This window comes from Abramis brama (assembly GCF_963993115.1).
Source record: "Abramis brama genome assembly, chromosome: 5".
NCBI lineage: Eukaryota > Metazoa > Chordata > Actinopteri > Cypriniformes > Leuciscidae > Abramis > Abramis brama.
Window position 1 is genome coordinate 3,054,942 of NC_139967.1, and position 19,803 is coordinate 3,074,744.

General features: G+C 37.2%; 1 protein-coding gene across 10 annotated transcripts in view; it reads left to right on the forward strand.

Annotated features, from left to right (window-relative positions):
* mtmr4 (myotubularin related protein 4) overlaps positions 1-19,803 on the forward strand; it is an 89,752-nt gene that overhangs the window by 34,353 nt on the left and 35,596 nt on the right. For all 10 annotated transcript variants that reach the window (XM_084115130.1, XM_084115124.1, XM_084115128.1 and 7 more), the window contains 2 exons: positions 11,288-11,377; positions 17,047-17,163. In XM_084115130.1, coding sequence (XP_083971256.1) covers positions 11,288-11,377; positions 17,047-17,163 — 207 coding nt within the window. The remainder of the gene's footprint in view (positions 1-11,287; positions 11,378-17,046; positions 17,164-19,803) is intronic.

The following is a 19,803-nucleotide window of genomic DNA, read 5'->3' on the forward strand; positions in this document are numbered from 1 at the left end:
TACATTGTGTTTCCTGTAAACGGCCCAAAGGTGATGGTTAGTTAAGTGAGATGGTTTTTGCTGTCTTTTTTGTTTCTAGAAATGTACTTTATTTATGCATGTTTCTCACTACACAAGCTTCACTTCACATGTTTTTGCTTTTCCATTGACTTCTGTCAATATATATTAATAAATACAAGAAAAATACAAATTAAGTAATAAAAAAAATGCATGAAAAATACAATGTAAAATGTATTTTTCTAACAGTTTGAAGAGAATCTGGCTGATCCGGTCATTAAAATTAAGTTAAATTAAACTCTTGACTTGTTTATAGTTATTACCTAAAGAACCTGCGGAGGTTGTTCCGCAAGAATAGTATAGTATTGCAAGAATATGTATTAGTAAATAATAAAAAAAATACAAATAAATCATAAATATTTAATAAATAAATTAAATTAAATATGTATAATGTGACCAGTGTCATTTTAGCATTATTTATTTGAATTGGCATTTATTTTTACCTTTTTTTTTTATTTTATTTTTTATTTTTTATCGTTTTAGTGATTGATTTTTTTTTTTTTTTTTAGTTTGTACTTTTAGGCAACAATTTTTTTAATTTGTTGACACAATTGTCAATTGTCATCTAATATTTATATTTTATTTTACTTCAGCTTTACTTCAGCTTTTTTTCAATTATGATTTTTAATAGTTTTAGTTAACAATAGACTGGGACTGCATTCTTGAAATACGTTGTCTGAACGTTTGGTTTGCGTTGTTAGAATGTTTCTAGCCTCAATGTTCCAGACAGATGCTAAAAATATCACCGTCTCCTCCTACTTTCAGATTTAGTCGTCACTTCGTACGTTTGTCTTGCGTTTTCGTATCAGTTTTGGCCTCGTTCCCGGTCCTATTTCTGTCCTATAACTTGTTTAAGAAGGAGTCTGTGTGTTCTCACTGCAGCGTTTGAAGATCCCTGTGTCACTCTGAGCTTTTTATAGCACGTCTGCAGCCGAGGCTCTTTAGGAGAGTAAGATCTTTTCGTTAAGGCCGTCCTGCGTTTGTTTAAGGAGGTTTGGGTGTTGGACTAAACCACAATGATGTCTCCGTCTTTTACCAGAACGCAAAGTGGTCCGTCGGCTTATTGAAAAAGAAAAGATATAGGTTGAGGATGGAGAACGTGATGAATTGCTCATGGGATTCACTGAGTGATGGATTGAAAACTCAAGCCCATCAGAAAGATTGATCTTAAATCTATCACACACACTCTCTCTTTTCTCATTTCAGTTCTGTGATTTATTGCTCTTGTCTGGCGCCTCCACATCCGAACATCATCGCAATAGCTTGGAATTTATTTGCTGCATTTATTTCATTGCAATTTAGTCAATTTTGGTTTGATTTTCAATGCATGTCTCTAGGTTACGGCTGCACGGTTAATTGAAATGAATCTGAAATCACAATATGGCTATTATCAAATTGCAAAACCTGCCATTTAATTAACCCTTTAGAACCTGAAGCTAAAATAGGTGTTTTTCACACCTGGATGTGCTATCTTCATGTGCAAGGTGTCATCTTTTTCAGAAAAAGATTAGCTTTCAACAAATAACAGTTATTGACCATTATTGTGTGTGGTGAGTTTGTAAATAGAATTTAAATAGACACAAAAAAAAAACCGAGAATAAATTTACTGATTTTTATTTAGAAAAAAAACAGAAAAATCATGAACGAAAGAAACTAACACTTTAAAGTTGGCAAATGAACTATAATACATATATACAAGTATTTTTTGTGACATTGGGTTGCACAGTTTTCATTTAGGACACTTTTTTTCATACACGCACACACATAAATGCATGCATACATAGGCACGCACACATACACATGCACACACTACATGCTTAGATACGTGAAAGATTAACGGCCATCCGCCTCCCATGTTTCATTAAAATCATCCTAATCCCCCCTCTTCTGCTGCCTACCACTTCTTTCGCCATGTATTTGTTAGTTTCTTTTATTATTTTATGCAATCCAAAACACTCTAACCTGCCGCGCTTCATATCTCTCTGTTCAAATCCTTCCTTCCCGTATATTGCCGAAAAGCATATGTTGTCTACTGTCGGGCAATTTGAATGGTTTTGATAGTGCAAACGGTTGAAGAGTTATGGTCAAATGAATACAGCTTGCTGGTATGTGTCAGCGACGACACAGCCGGTTAAATAAATAGATGTTGCATGTTTTAGAGTAAAGCGCAGCACTGTGTTCATTTAGACGTGAGCAGCTCATTATCCGCTGGTGTTTTCAGCGTCTCAATACACAGCATCTCCTGCTCAACGTGAACTCCTCCTGCATCTGCATCTCATTTTAACCCTTTACTGTGTTAAAAACCCTATAACATTTGTGGTATATCTTATCACCAAATTGTGGATTCAATCTATTTGTCAATATGCTAATACAGGAAATATGCTAATACGGGACAGTCCGTCAGCGGTTGTGGGCGGAGCATGAGCAATATGACATCATATTGCTCAGAAAATCCAAACGGCTTGATTATTGAGTGTTTAGACTTTTTGAGGATAAAAAAAAAAAGGAGTGAATGGATTTTTAGCGCAATTTTCCACCGGACAAAATTGTGATTGTTAACTCATGATTTCTGTTCTGTCTGTGCGCACCAATCTTGCACTTCTATCTACTCCTCAACCAGACCACCTAGAGACTTCGGGTTTTCGGCATTATGTTAAGGAAGGTCTAATCTCGGGAACGCACAAAAAAAATCCAGGAAAAGATTTACTATCTCTTAGTGTTGTTGTGATCCCATGAGGTCAGAAAATTGCGCTAAAACACTCAACGAGTTTTTATTACTTGTTTCATTGTGTGTTAGTTGTGTCCACACACTGCAAAGACACATTTATATGCAAACGACATATAAAAGTGAATTTTGCATCCGATGACCCCTTTAAGTCTTGCTGTTTAAAACAAATAAAGAACCAATGTAGGCGAATGGTTATAATGCACAAACGCCAGGAAATTGTATATGCATGTCAAAAGATCTATTCCGATTTGAAGCTTGTGACATATAAACGTGCACATCAACCCGATCACTTGTTTAGTGTTCATGTACTGTTCATGTACACTAGGTTCAGATTCATCAATCAGAATGAATTCAGTCCGATTGAAACAGAAGTTGTGCATGTAAACATAAATGACGTTCTTCCTCGGTCAGCCTCACATTGGTTCCAGTATGATTTCACCTTCAAGGGCCGATCTCTGGCCCGTTGCCTGTCGATTGCAATCCTCAGAGAGTTTCTGCTGGCTCCACGCCTCGGGACACGGAAACAATGGCTTTCCATTCATCCGCTTAATGGGGAAAGTGCTGGATAATTTACATGGGATAAAGGGGGCGGCTGAAGAGTGAAGAGATTTCTTTGGCTAATACAAGAGCTCCGCAACCATTCATTTCTCTTAACTGACAGAACTTTTCCCATCTATTCTCCATTCCAGCCAAAAACACACTTAGACTCTGTTGCAATATCTAGTGCACTACGTAGGCAGCATGTTAAGACATTAGAGGTGCACTTAGGGTGCTTTCACATCTGTAGTTCGGTTCATTTGCTCTGGACCAAGGGCGATATATAATGCGTTGTAGCATTTTTCAGGGGTTTTAGTTACTTTTCACACCACACTGATCGCTCTGGCCCGAATCAGTTGATGAAACTAACCAAAATGCAGTCACGTGACCGCATCCACATCACTCGTTGGCCAGATGTGTCTTGAACGCATTTCCATAACTGCACTTCGATTGGTCAGAATTAACGTGCAGGAAAATTCCAATAGACCTCCCAGAAGTAATCCGGCAGACAACACGCCGCTGTTTACTACGGAGAGACGACTGCGTGAGCTGATTTTATTATATAGTTTGTCTACACCACTTTAGACAAACAATAATGTTTGAGAATGAAGCGAGGATATGCGGCTTGAAAATAATGTGTCAATGCACTGCACGCGGCGAAGGCACATCGCAAGTCACTTCAGGAGGAGGCGTGCATTAATTGTGCTAAAGTGACATGCTCATCATCCAAAAAAAATGACCAACGATCCATCACGTAATGTTGTGCCCTTTCTCTCTTTAAAATTGTTTTTGACAGTTGGGACATATGGTCATCAGACCAAATTTCTATCAGGCCCCCCACCTCCCAATCACAGCGTAGCAGACTACGGCAACTGGTTTAGTCCAAAAATGCGCAGTTCTTTGGCAGTTGGTTCTGTTCGAGGTCGGATCACGTTCTCCGCTCCAGAGTTCGTTTGAAACCTCTTCGAGGAGGTCTCGGTACGCTTGTTTGGTCCGCTTTTGGTGCGCTCCCGAGTGCGATTGCCGCATTCACACCTGCCCAAACGAACCGCACCAATGGGGAAAACGAACTCTAGAGCGGTCCAACCGAACTAAATGAGGCAGGTGTGAAAGCACCCTTATAGTCCAAACAGTAGACCGCATAAACTTTCTTCGAAGATATCTTATTTTGCCATCTTTGCATGCATAGTATCTGGAGAAGATACTCCCATAATTCATTGCAATGAGCTTGGTTGGACAAACCATCCATGATGGTGACCGAAGCAAGAGAAATGCTGGTGTAAATGTAATTATAAGCAATGTAGCAACAGACTAAATATTAATTTGCACAGTAAAGCGATTCTTCGAAATGTAAATTTAAAATTGAGTACGTTTTACAAGAAAATACTATATCAGTCTTTCTAATTCCAAATTTCATGTGCAATTCAATGTTACAGTTTCTTTGTAATTATTTGTAAAATTTACTAGCAATTTCTGAAGTAAATCCTACATCCTAATCCTAAATCAGTGTACATATATTTTCAGTTTTACTGTAAAATCATACGTTAATATGTAATCGCTTTTATTATCATTTGAGTAACACTAGCTGTAATATGTATGATGTTTTGTCTGAAATGGGTTCTGTGTGAGTTTGTATTATGACTGTCTGTTCGTCATGTAACTCATTCTGTTGACTTAATCTATTTAAAAGCACTTACCCTGTCTCTTCTTTAGCCACCTTACGCTAATGAGGATATACAGCACAGAATTAGCAGCGGACCGTCACTAATTATATTAGCTTTTGACACTAGTGCAAACTGTACTTTGATACCTTGCAAGCGAAGAGCATTTGGAGTGTTTTTCTTGTTGTAGGGGTTAAACATGACGCAGGTCAAGTCTATCTATTTATTTGCTTAATCATTTTTTTGTTAAATCTTCAGTCCTTCAGCAGTTTTCGTCACATTTCCAGCAGAATCTCTCGTCTGCATCTGATGCTCGTTCATACGCAGGTTTCCAGTCTCACTGGAGGAAGATTTTCTGTGTCGTCTTGATTTTTGCAGGAACGCACAGATGGAATCTGCATATTGAACCATTTCTGAGTCGCCAGCAGTTCTGCTTCCATTTCTCCCTTTATTTAGTCCTGTCGCTCTTTTTACTCATTGTGTCCAAATGTAAACTGCCTGTAAATTGATAGGTAGACAGACACATGGATGGATGGATGGAACGATATATGGAATGATTAGATGGATGGGTGGGTGGATGGAATGATGGATGGAACGATATATGAAATGATAGATGGATGGATGGATGGATGGATGGATGGATGGATGGAACGATATATGGAATGATGGATGGATGGAATGATATATGGAATGATGGATGGAACGATATATGGAATGATGGATGGATGGATGGATGGATGGATGGATGAATGTTGGATGGATGGATGGATGGAACGATATATGGAATGATGGATGGATGGATGGATGGATGGATGGATGGATGGATGGATGGATGGATGGATGGATGGATGGATGGATGGATGGATGGATGGAATGATATATGGAATGATGGTTGGATGGATGGATGGATGGATGAATGGATGGAACGATATATGGAATGATGGATGGATGGAACGATAGATGGAATGATGGATGGATGGATGGATGGAACGATATATGGATTGATGAATGGATGGAACGATAGATGGGATGATGGATGGATGGATGGATGGAACGATATATGGGATGGATGGATGAATGTTGGATGGATGGATGGATGGAACGATATATGGAATGATGGATGGATGGATGGATGGATGGAACGATATATGGATGGATGGATGGATGGATGGAACGATAGATGGATAGATGGAACGATTGAATGATGGATGGATGGAACGATAGATGGAACGATTGAATGATGGATGGATGGAACGATAGATGGATAGATGGAACGATGGAATGATGGATGGATGGAACGATAGATGGATAGATAGATAGATAGATGGATAGATATCTATTTCTAGAGATGATAGACTTATTATACAATGTTTTAGAATTTTAATAATTATACATCAAATATTTAATATGAAATTCTTCAGTCATTATCTTGTGAAACAGCTCTAAAGAATTGTATTATTATTTTTTTCACTTTGAATATAGATCGATACAGAAATAATGTAAGATGACTGATGGCAGTTCAGTTGTCGTGTGAACATCATGATCTCTGTGTCTTCATCACAACTATCAAACAGTGCTGCCATAGCAACGTGCCACTGTCTGCCCCGTGGAATTGTGGGAGTAACAGTAAACCCACAGGGATTCTGGGAGTGTGGCATGTGTTAATACAGCTGTGTGAGGCGGGCACTGATACACACACACACCTTTTTCATGTCTGTTTCTAAATGTGCATTTAAATAAACATTCTCATTCGTTAATTGCAAATATCAAAGCGATGTGAAACATGAAGCTAAATGTCAGGAAAAGCAGCACCTCTGCCTTGTTTACGTGACAAACACGATTTATAATCATAAGGTTACATTTTAAATGCTGTCAGATTCTGCTAGTTGTTATTTTGTAACATTCTGAAACTGTAGCAGCCGAAGTTGAATAACGTTTCGTTAAAACATGATCTTTGTATGCAGTTCCTCTGTCTCGTCGTCACTCGTGTGTGTTTGTGTGTGTGTGTGTGTGTGACACTCTGTTCATAGGGAACATCCTCTTCACTTTCAGACTGGCATATTCAGAGCAATAGTTCACACAGCGTTTAAATGCAGTCATGTGACCGGTGTGGAGGAACAGACACACATTCAATCCTCTAACTATATGTTGTTGCTGTAGGTTTAAGGCTGATTTAGCTTGATTTGTCTGAATATTAGGATGTTGTTGATATTTGTGGTTGCAGCATTTTATATCTTATATATTTTGTATATATATAACACTGTGATTTCTGTTCCATTTAGTGCAAAAGTTTGGATTCATTAAAAGATGCATTCAATTGATCAAAAGTGACAGTAAAGACATTTATAATGTTTCAAAAGATTCTATTGAACCGTTTTCAACATTTAAAATAATAATCATAAATGTTTCTCGAGCATCAAATCATTATATTAGAGTGATTTCTGAAGGATCATGTGACACTGAAGACTGGAGTAATGATGCTGAAAATTCAGCTTTGATCACAGGAATAAATTACACTTTACTATATATTCACATAGAAAACAGCTGTTTGAAATCGTAATAATATTTCAAATTTTTTACTGTATTTTTGATCAAATAAATGCAGACCACAAACCTTTGAATGTCAGTTTATATCAAAGTATTGCCCCAGTGTTTTTCTTTAAATCCATATTTCTGATCTAATGCAGTGTTTTGGTGTCTGAAAATCTCATGAACTGAAGTTGATTTCAGCATTTATGATGTTGCGTATCAAGTTGCATCTAAATATTCTCTATTTATTCTATGGTGAATCCAAAGATGTATCCAAATATTCGTCATAATGACAGTTCGTGTTTTTTTTTTTTGTTTTTTTTTTTTTTTATATTGCAGCATTTATTATAAATGATTTATATGTGCACAACATTGTTTTAAGTTCATGTGCCTCAATATTTAATCAAAATATCTCATCTCTTCTCTGATGGTGAGGGCGGGGCAACCTGTCACTCACGCGAGATCAGCCAATAGCAAACCACAACCATCCAATCAATTCCCCACAGACATAATCAAGCCCCGCCCACATTTGTTCGTGTTCCTGAAGCGTCTCACTCTGATATACGCCACAATAAGGACGAAAACACAACAAGTTTCATGCCGACTTTAAACGTTTAAGTATTGGTTATTAAAACTGTTGTGTGTGATGTTAAAAAGTCTGATTGAATCTGTCCAGTCTCTCTAGTTTGAGAATATCTGTGTGTGTGTGTGTGTGTGTGTGTGTGTGTGTGTGTGTGTTTCTTTCACGGCACAGCTGGCTCGGGTGCTGTTGTGCCAGTCGGGTTACAATTTAGACTCTTTTACACACACACACACACACACACACACACACACACACACACACACACACACACACACACACACACACACACACACACTTAATTACTTACAGAGGTGTCCTCTGTCCATCTGGTTGTGGTAGACGGGGTGTGTGAGACTGACTGCGGGACGTCGTAGACGGAGTGTGTGTCTGGGTCATTTGCTCTTTGTCTCTCCCTGCTGATAACGTAAACACACACCAAAACCTTCCCAGAAACATATTCCCAGAAGCAATCATACTTCAGGAGCAAGGTATGAAAGGTGTAACTTTGCTTCTATACTGGATTATAACTTTGAGGAATCTGTACTTGTCTTGTTACATTTTACATTTACAAGGTGAAAATAATGTTTTTTACTCCATTACACTTTCATGTAGACTTCAAAGTATATAATATGTCATGTGACTTCAGTCCTTTCTCAATTATTTAACAGTAAAAGTAGCATTTTCCTTTATTCTAATGTGACTTTGAAAGCCACGGGTGAGTAAATAAGATCGTTAATTTTTTTATTTTTTTAGTGAACTATCCCTATCAGACAGACATTGATTTTTTTTTTTGATTTTTTATTTTTTCACTTGAGTCAAGTGTGAATGCAATTCATGATTATTAGTCTAAAAGTCACTAAATTCAAATGCCAAACCACTGTAAATATAATCTGCTGAAAATATTCAGGATATTGGTTTACTTTAACAGTAATGCCTCAAAATTACTAAAATTAGAAAGTCTCTACTACCTCTTGTTTTCAAAAGTCAACTAAATTATATTATATTTATATTTTACAATGTTAAAATCTAATAATATATAGATACTTGCGTTTTGTTTTTTTGAGTGGGTACTAAATTTAATAATAAAAAAAAGTTTGAGACAGTATCTGGACACTTAAATTATGAATAGTCATGGCGAAAAATGCTGTTTAATATAATATATGCATGGCACATAATATATGAATTTAGTCAAACTCTGTTTGACTTTAAATAATTTCAGTCCAGTTCAAATCAACTTAGTAACTGTTTTTGTTGCAAAATTTCACTTGGTCTTTTCGCAGCCGTTCATCCGCCCTTTGACCTTTTGACCTCTGGGGTCATTTTTGCATTAAAGTACTTTCTTAAATAAAGCTCCTGGTCTTATTGTGCATGTTCTGAAGTTTTTCTGAATCATGTCCAAATGCGATGACTTTCTCCACGTCTGAATGCTAATGTTTGTCTTCTCTTCGTAGCGCCTCCGTCCAGTGACCCGGCGCTGGTGCGCTCGAAACATTAATTTGGCTGTAAACTGTAACTTGTCCTGTGTGGCAATGTATGCCTGAACGGCTGCACGAAGTAGAAGGAAGTGATGAAACTGGCAGAACACTGTGTTAACCTGCATTTTCTAGTTCAGAGCGAAAGTCTTCAGATGTTTCTCACGCTGTAATACGACATCTGGACCATTCCTAATTTCTTCTGGAAGCAGTCTTGCTTTGATTGTTGCACGTTGTAAAGTGTGTGTGTGTGTGGTTTATTTCTTCCCCCGCATCTGATGGTCTTTCACCTCGTCCTGTGATGTGAACGGCGGCTCAAGGTCTCTTTAGATCAATGTTTAATCCACTATAGATGCCGGTGATCACGTACCCTGTGAAGAGCCACTTCTGACGCACCTGAAGCTTGAATATTGTGTGAAATGAGCTGGCTTAGTCGAAGGACACGGTCCTGTGTGTGTGTGTGTGTGTGTGTGTGTGTGTGTGTGTGTGTGTGTGTGTGTGTGTGTGTGTGTGTGTGTGTGTGTGTGTGTGTGTGTGTGTGTGTGTGTGTGTGTGTGTGTGTGTGTTTCCATTCATATATACCGCATCAAGTACTTTATTTACTACAGATTTTTGTATTATATGTGTTGAAATGTATAATCAAAAAACCCTGTTGCCAATAAGGAAAGAAGCTGTGGTTTTCTGCCAAATAAAAGCTTGATGGTTAACATTTGAAAATAAAGATATTAAGACATAAATATTAGTTTTGTAATTCTACAGATAAATTTGATTTTTTAAAAATAATTAAATCATTTTAGTTTTTTATTAATTGATTTTTCAATTATATTTTTAATATTGTAATTTCTTATTTTCAAATAGTTTTAATAAAAATATATTTTTAAATAAAACGATTATAATCAATAATTAAAATATTTGTTTATTGTATTTAGTAATAATAATAGTTGTTATTTTATAGTTCTATTGATAAATAATCATTTTATTTTTTCAGTTATATTTTTACAAGTAACTTTATTTGCAAAATAGTTTTAATAATAGTAAATAATATTATTATCAATTGTATGTAATATGTAATTATTTTTTATTTTATAATACATTTTATTTTAAAATTTATCATTTTTTTCAATTATATTTTACAAGTAATTTCTTATTTGCTAAATAGTTTTAATAATAATAATGAAAAACAATAATAATCAGATTTTTTTGTGCATCTGTATTCCGTACAAACAATCATAGTAAACCTGGAGCTCGTTCATTCATCCCTAGTACATGTCATATGAACAATTATTCAGTAATTGCTCATAACTCACGCTGATATACATTGAATATGGCTGTTGTTTCTCTGATGACAGCTGTTATGGTTGTCTGTCATCTCTTTCTAATAGTTAATTTGTCCTGCACTCGCGCCGTCAGTCATGCATCTCAGGTTGATTGTATTTTCTGACCGGAGCAGAACGGATACGTCACTGCTGTAAATGTCAGATGAGAGACACAGGTTTCCACTGTCCATATGTGTGCATGAGGAGGAAGTTAAACTCATTACACAAGTTAGACACAGACATGTTTAAATGACACATCATGTGACCCACTATATTCATATCTCATGCAGTTCATGTACATTTGCATTCATGCATTAAGTTCATGTACATTCATGTGATTTGGAACTGTTTGTTTTATGAAGTTGATATCTAATAATGTTTGTGTGTGTTGTGTGTGTTTTCAGGGTGAGGAGGGACCGCCCAGCCTGGAGTATATTCAGGCCCGGGACCTGTTCCCCCAGAAAGAGCTGGTCAAAGAAGACGACGCTCTACAGGTCAGTTTCACTCACCAGACCACGAGTTTCACCTCATGTCCTTCTCTAAATTACTTATTTGTAAAATGATTAATAATAATAAAATAATTGTATAATGATTATAATTAGATATTATTATACCTAATAATTGTGAATTTTAATAATAATTATTAGTGATGCACAGATTTCTCCACCGATAGAGATCGCAGATTATTCAGAATTACATATCTGCCCGTACCGATTATTCAGAACTATATCTGCCCGTACCGATTATTCAGAACTATATCTGCCCGTACCGATTATTCAGAACTATATCTGCCCATACCGATTATTCAGAATGAAATCTGTCAATATCAGTAGTTTGATTTTCTTAAGGAAACAAAACACTTTCCCAACTAATGCTGTAAACTAGACAGGAAACCCTCTCATTTGGTACATTACTATAATATTAGAGGTTAAAATTGACAAAAGAGTCCAAACTATTATTTTCGCATGCTATTTAATTTCAGATACAATAATTACTCTCAAATTAAAACTGAAAAGTTCTTATACAACACATAAGCTAGTTTTCATAAACGCTTGTATTCATGACCAATTTATTCAAACATACATATATAATTAACAGTAAATAATCTCCTCTAGTGTTTATTTATAGATAACTAATGAAGTGTGAACATTGGAGAACCTTCCTGAGGTAAATGTAACATTATGTGACATATTATTCATAAGCTGTTTTATTGACGTCTTTCCGCGGTTGAAACATTGAGCGATTACATTATAAATGATACATTTTTGTAAGTTATACTGTATCTTTCAACAAACCCTTTGATGCTCATGCATGTTTTTTCATGCTATAACTTGTAATAAAGTGGAAGAAAAGACTTGAGGCACTGAATTTTGTGATTTAAAATGGACAAAATTTCAAAGCTGAGACAGTTTCTAATTGCTTTTATCGGCCGATACAGATTATTGGCCGATACGTCGGTGCATCTCTAATAATTATTATTCTTTATAATAATAATGATGATGATGATGATGATAATATAAATATAATAAATATATTTTTAAATGTATAAATATAATAATCTTATACATGAGTCAACACACCTCAGACTACAAAGGAAATATCAGTGTAAAGGAAATGAAATGAGAGATCTAGAATGGTTGGGGAGATGGTGAATAACAGAAGTGGAGGTGAAAAGGGTGAAATAAATCAAAAGGACAAAGCAATGACACGATACATCAGGGACAACCAGAGACGAGACACGGGAACAAGAGCGGGAGAACTTGACATTGCCTGTTACTCAGTGACTTTGCACAAACCTGCGAGTCTAAATGCAGCACTTAAAGTCCAGATGAAGGACTCTCAGCACATGTTCCTGGTCTCACTGTGATCGATTCATCAGAGCACATTATTGTAAGGTTGATGTTTGTGCGTGTAAAACTCGCTGCAACAGTTTTGGACTGTTGTAAGGAAAACAATCCCTTAGACTTGGGACTGGACATTTTTTGACCATAGCAACCATCAAAAACACCCTAGCAACAGCATTGCAGTCATCCTCGACACCCTAGCGTCGTGTGATGAGTTTTGCACCTCTTACAGTACGCTTACCTAAAATATCTCGCTCAAAAGCACAATGGTGGGACTTTAATATTTTTTAATTTTATATTAGTTTATTTAAAAAACATTTTTTTATTATTATTATTATTATTATTTATTTATTTTTTAAACCAGTTTTTTTCCAGTAATGTGCTCAAAGGTACAATGGTGGGACATTTTATATTATTTTATTCCATTTTATTTATTATTTATTTTGTCCCTCATTACACATGTTAATGTAAATGACTCATAACCTTCCAAAACATGCTACAGGTTTGACATTTTATTTTATTTTATTTTATTTTATTTTATTTTATTTTATTTTATTTTATTTTATTTTATTTTATTTTATTTTATTTATTTTTTGAATTATTAAATTGAAGCAGCTCCCAGCTTGTCTGACACACTTTCTTATTTCCGCTGTTCCTGCTGTAGGGAATGGATTGTTCTGTCCTGGTTTATATCCCCAGATACACAAATCATTTATGATTCACTGTATGTGCAGTGCTTAATGTCACCCTAATTATTAATACATAAACCGCAGATGATAACAATACTTGAATATTCAGTATCTGCATTACAGGTCATTTTTCTGTTTTTGCAGTTTAAATCCCATTTGTGTCTGGGTCGTGTTTTTAACCCCTTGTTGTTGCAAAGTTATGACGTGTGCAAGTTGTCAGTAATTTGTAAGATTCAGTTTTCAGGCAGAATATCAGTGGTTTTGATGGTCTAGATGCATTTAAAAATGAATTAAAAGAGAATGAAAAATGATCCCACATGTCTCTGTATTTGGTGACCTTACAGTCTCTCATGCAGTTTTACATGCAAGTGTGATTTTTAAGGGGGTTTAAATATCTGTCCTTAAAGATGATCACATGCATCCAGTTGCATTGGGATGCAAATGTGAAGATGTGCATGCCTGGATCCTGACAGCAATGCCATGCATCTGTGCTCATATATTTAGTATATTGCGTATCACAGTTGCTAATGCAAGCATCTTCCCGTCTTTGTGTATTTGGACTTTAAGTGATGTGTGATCACCTGACCCCTTTGAAGCAGCACTGCTTTCATGACTCGTTGTGTGTCGCTCGGTTGACGCGCAGCTCCATGAAATATGGATGCAGTTTTCCCATTTATCAGCAGAATGCACCAGCGCTTACAGACTTGCTTTATTTCTCCGTTCACATTCTTCATGTTTCTAGCATTCCTAAAGTCCACTTGTGGACACTGGAGTACAAGTATAAAATTGCCTATAAATATCTGTTAAATACGAGCTGTTACATCAGCGGCTGGTGTAAATCTGAGTATAATGGCTGAAAGATGGATGCGATATGACTGTATATTCTCCTGACATGCTGTTATCAGTCACTTGGTCGTTTATTATCTTGAAGGTCGAGACACATGCACATTCTTACACGAATAGAGCGGTTTAAATGACATTGCACGCATACTCATAACCTTAATGATAGGCTGTAAGTCTTGATTTCATTCATAAGGATTTGATTGAAAGCATCGTCGAGTTATTAATATGTAGCTGTAGACATCATGGCGGCTCTCTAGGTCAAGTCATTTCAGAAAGCAAGTTAGTGCATTTTATTCCATCTTTCATCAAAATATAATAAACATGCGCTTTGATTTTATGTGCATTCACATCTTTAATATGTCTTTCATGTCTGTATTAGCATTTGTACATCTTGTCCAGATGTCTTTCTAGGCAAGGTCATCTTTGAGCTATAGAGGGAGGGAGAGAGAGAGAGAGAGAGAGAATACACATTACATATATGAGAGAGAGAATGAATACATACATACACACACACACACACACACACACACACATATATATATATATACAGTGAGGAAAATAAGTATTTGAACACCCTGCTATTTTGCAAGTTCTCCCACTTGGAAATCATGGAGGGGTCTGAAATTGTCATCATAGGTGCATGTCCACTGTGAGAGACATAATCTAAAAAAAAAAATCCAGAAATCACAATATATGATTTTTTAACTATTTATTTGGATGATACAGCTGCAAATAAGTATTTGAACACCTGTCTATCAGCTAGAATTCTGACCCTCAAAGACCTGTTAGTCTGCCTTTAAAATGTCCACCTCCACTCCATTTATTATCCTAAATTAGATGCACCTGTTTGAGGTCGTTAGCTGCATAAAGACACCTGTCCACCCCATACAATCAGTAAGAATCCAACTACTAACATGGCCAAGACCAAAGAGCTGTCCAAAGACACTAGAGACAAAATTGTACACCTCCACAAGGCTGGAAAGGGCTACGGGGAAATTGCCAAGCAGCTTGGTGAAAAAAGGTCCACTGTTGGAGCAATCATTAGAAAATGGAAGAAGCTAAACATGACTGTCAATCTCCCTCGGACTGGGGCTCCATGCAAGATCTCACCTCGTGGGGTCTCAATGATCCTAAGAAAGGTGAGAAATCAGCCCAGAACTACACGGGAGGAGCTGGTCAATGACCTGAAAAGAGCTGGGACCACCGTTTCCAAGGTTACTGTTGGTAATACACTAAGACGTCATGGTTTGAAATCATGCATGGCACGGAAGGTTCCCCTGCTTAAACCAGCACATGTCAAGGCCCGTCTTAAGTTTGCCAATGACCATTTGGATGATCCAGAGGAGTCATGGGAGAAAGTCATGTGGTCAGATGAGACCAAAATAGAACTTTTTGGTCATAATTCCACTAAACGTGTTTGGAGGAAGAAGAATGATGAGTACCATCCCAAGAACACCATCCCTACTGTGAAGCATGGGGTGGTAGCATCATGCTTTGGGGGTGTTTTTCTGCACATGGGACAGGGCGACTGCACTGTATTAAGGAGAGGATGACCGGGGCCATGTATTGCGAGATTTTGGGGAACAACCTCCTTCCCTCAGTTAGAGCATTGAAGATGGGTCGAGGCTGGGTCTTCCAACATGACAATGACCCGAAGCACACAGCCAGGATAACCAAGGAGTGGTTCTGTAAGAAGCATATCAAGGTTCTGGCGTGGCCTAGCCAGTCTCCAGACCTAAACCCAATAGAGAATCTTTGGAGGGAGCTCAAACTCCGTGTTTCTCAGCGACAGCCCAGAAACCTGACTGATCTAGAGAAGATCTGTGTGGAGGAGTGGGCCAAAATCCCTCCTGCAGTGTGTGCAAACCTGGTGAAAAACTACAGGAAACGTTTGACCTCTGTAATTGCAAACAAAGGCTACTTTACCAAATATTAACATTGATTTTCTCAGGTGTTCAAATACTTATTTGCAGCTGTATCATACAAATAAATAGTTAAAAAAATCATACATTGTGTTTCCTGGATTTTTTTTTTTTAGATTATGTCTCTCACAGTGGACATGCACCTACGATGACAATTTCAGACCCCTCCATGATTTCTAAGTGGGAGAACTTGCAAAATAGCAGGGTGTTCAAATACTTATTTTCCTCACTGTATATATATATATACACACACACACAGTACTGTGCAAAAGTCTTAGGCATGTTAATATCCCCCCATATTAACATGCCTAAGACATGTATGTGTGTATGTATGTGTGTATGTATTCATTCTCTCTCTATATATGTATGTATGTGTGTATGTATTCATTCTCTCTCTATATATGTATGTGTATGTATTAATTCTATTTAGTGACAGATATCACACACACACACTTGTGTTTAATGCAGTGGATGTAAACCCTGATCTCACCTTCAGAAAGAGCTGGAAAGACAAACGTTCCCTTGTTAACTGAAGTAAGAACCTCTTAAATCCAGCCTGAACCGCTCCAGTGTTTGAAGCGTTTCTACAGAGAGCCAGTGTGCCAGGCTCAGCGCTGGGCTTTAACTGGCCAACTACACAAGCCTCTGGCACAGATGGCATTATGGGAAAGGAAAATTGGAAGCAGAGGTGATTGCATAGCTACAGAAAAACAGCTTCAAACTCCAGAAGAGCTGAGAAAGCCCACATTCTCGACAGACCAAGAGATGCAGATGTGTGGGATAAAAACAAACCCGATTTTGCTTTTAAAAACGTATTCATTTCTATGCCAGCTAATCAACTGTTCTCTCCTATAAATGTGTCCAGGTCCCGTTCCCTGTCCTACAGGGCGAGTGTGTGGAGTTTCTGGGCCGAGCGGACGATGCCATCATCGCCATCTCCAACTACAGACTTCACATCAAATTCAAAGACTCCATCATCAACGTAAGAGCACCGACAACACACACACACACACTTCAGTCCTTTCACAGTCTGTCTGCTCGGCACGGTTTGATCTCCGTGACCTTTGACCCCAGAGCTCTGGGAGGTCTGAACAGAGACTGAGCTCATGTTGGCACACCAGACTCTTCTTCTCTTTCTTTCCGCCCACAGCCTCCCTGGACTTCAAGAGGGAGCTGCCGCTGTTCCCTCATTAGTGCAGCTGAAGTTTAGAATAGTTTAAAATGTGATTAGTGTAATCTAAATATAAAACACTTTCTCCTGCATCAGTTTAATTGCCGTGTTCAGGAAAGCTGTTTTGAAGCAGACGTATTTTTTCTATTGTTTAGCGCTGTTAGCAGAGCAATCTATGACTTTGATCAGAAATTTTTTTTTAGATTAATGAGATGATGGGGATAAAAATGGAAAAAATCTGTATTTTTTATATATACACACATGTTGGCCCATATTGATAGGATAGCATCTTGCAGTTGATGGAGATTTGTGGGATGCACATCCAGGGCACGAAGCTCCCGTTCCACCACATCCCAAAGATGCTCTATTGGGTTGAGATCTGGTGACTGTGGGGGCCATTTTAGTACAGTGAACTCATTGTCATGTTCAAGAAACCAATTTGAAATGATTCGAGCTTTGTGACATGGTGCATTATCCTGCTGGAAGTAGCCATCAGAGGATCAGAGGTCATAAAGGGATGGACATAGTCAGAAACAATGCTCAGGTAGGCCGTGGCATTTAAACGATGCCCAATTGGCACTAAGGGGCCTAAAGTGTGCCAAGAAAACATCCCCCACACCATTACACCACCACCACCAGCCTGCACAGTGGTAACAAGGCATGATGGATCCATGTTCTCATCCTGTTTACGCCAAATTATGACTCTACCATCTGAATGTCTCAACAGAAATCGAGACTCATCAGACCAGGCAACATTTTTCCAGTCTTCAACTGTCCAATTTTGGTGAGCTCGTGCAAATTGTAGCCTCTTTTTCCTATTTGTAGTGGAGATGAGTGGTACCCGGTGGGGTCTTCTGCTGTTGTAGCCCATCCGCCTCAAGGTTGTGCGTGTTGTGGCTTCACAAATGCTTTGCTGCATACCTCGGTTGTAACGAGTGGTTATTTCAGTCAAAGTTGCTCTTCTATCAGCTTGAATCAGTCGGCCCATTCTCCTCTGACCTCTAGCATCAACAAGGCATTTTCGCCCACAGGGCTGCCGCATACTGGATGTTTTTCCCTTTTCACACCATTCTTTGTAAACCCTAGAAATGGTTGTGCGTGAAAATCCCAGTAACTGAGCAGATTGTGAAATACTCAGACCGGCCCGTCTGGCACCAACAACCATGCCACGCTCAAAATTGCTTAAATCACCTTTATTTCCCATTCTGACATTCAGTTTGGAGTTCAGGAGATTGTCTTGACCAGGACCACACCCCTAAATGCATTGAAGCAACTGCCATGTGATTGGTTGATTAGATAATTGCATTAATGAGAAATTGAACAGGTGTTCCTAATAATCCTTTAGGTGAGTGTATATTAGTATGTGTGTGTATATATATCAGAAATATCATGTAATATTTAAACTATTTAAATATGTAAATATTAATATTAATATTTTATACATATTAGAATATGTACCTTATTTAAAATATAAATAAAAAATATCTAAAATTATATTTTTATATTTAAAGTCATATACCCTAATACTAAAATATTTTATGTATAAAATTGTTATTTAAAATATATACAGACGTCATAATCAAAATGCCATGCACTATTTAAATAGATATTTAAATATGAATATATTTATATTTTATATATCTAATATATGTGTATGTTTGTATACACACACACATAGAGAGAGAGAATGTTGTAGTAGTTAATATATATATATATATATATATATATATATATATATATATATATATATATATATATATATATATATATATGTATATGTATATATATATATGTGTATATATATATATATATATATATGTATGTAATTTAAATATATAAATGCAAAAATTGTATACATATATAAACACATACATGCATACTATAATATAATTGTTGTAACATGAGTGACGATGTGTAGCGAGAGACTGAGAGTGGATGATCCTGTGATGACGGGACACTGTAGTCGAGGATCTGCAGTGATTGGTTGATGTCTGTCAGTGTAAACGCATCATCAGTGCAGAGAAAAGCCTCTTATCTCATACGCGTGTTCAAACCCTCTCTCTGTTTCTGTGGCGACTCATGTCTGAAGGAGAGGGAGATTTAGGGTTGAACTTTGACCTGTTTCTGTTCAGTTGTCTGATCTGACCGTCACTGATCTTGCTGATGATCGGTTCTCTGCTCTCGTCGACACACACACACGTTCACTCGCTGATAATCGTGTCGCTCTGACATCTGAATGGCCAGCGGACATGTTTAAAGGGATGTTACATGTTTCAACAGTGTTGATATTGTTAACAATCAAATATTCATAAATACTAATAGTATATAAATAATACTAAATTAACTCTGGTGTTCAATGCATGTCACTTTATGACAGTATTAGTTCCTTTAAAGGTGCAGTGTGTGATTTTTAGCGGCATCTAGTGGTGAGGTTGCGAATTGCACCCAACA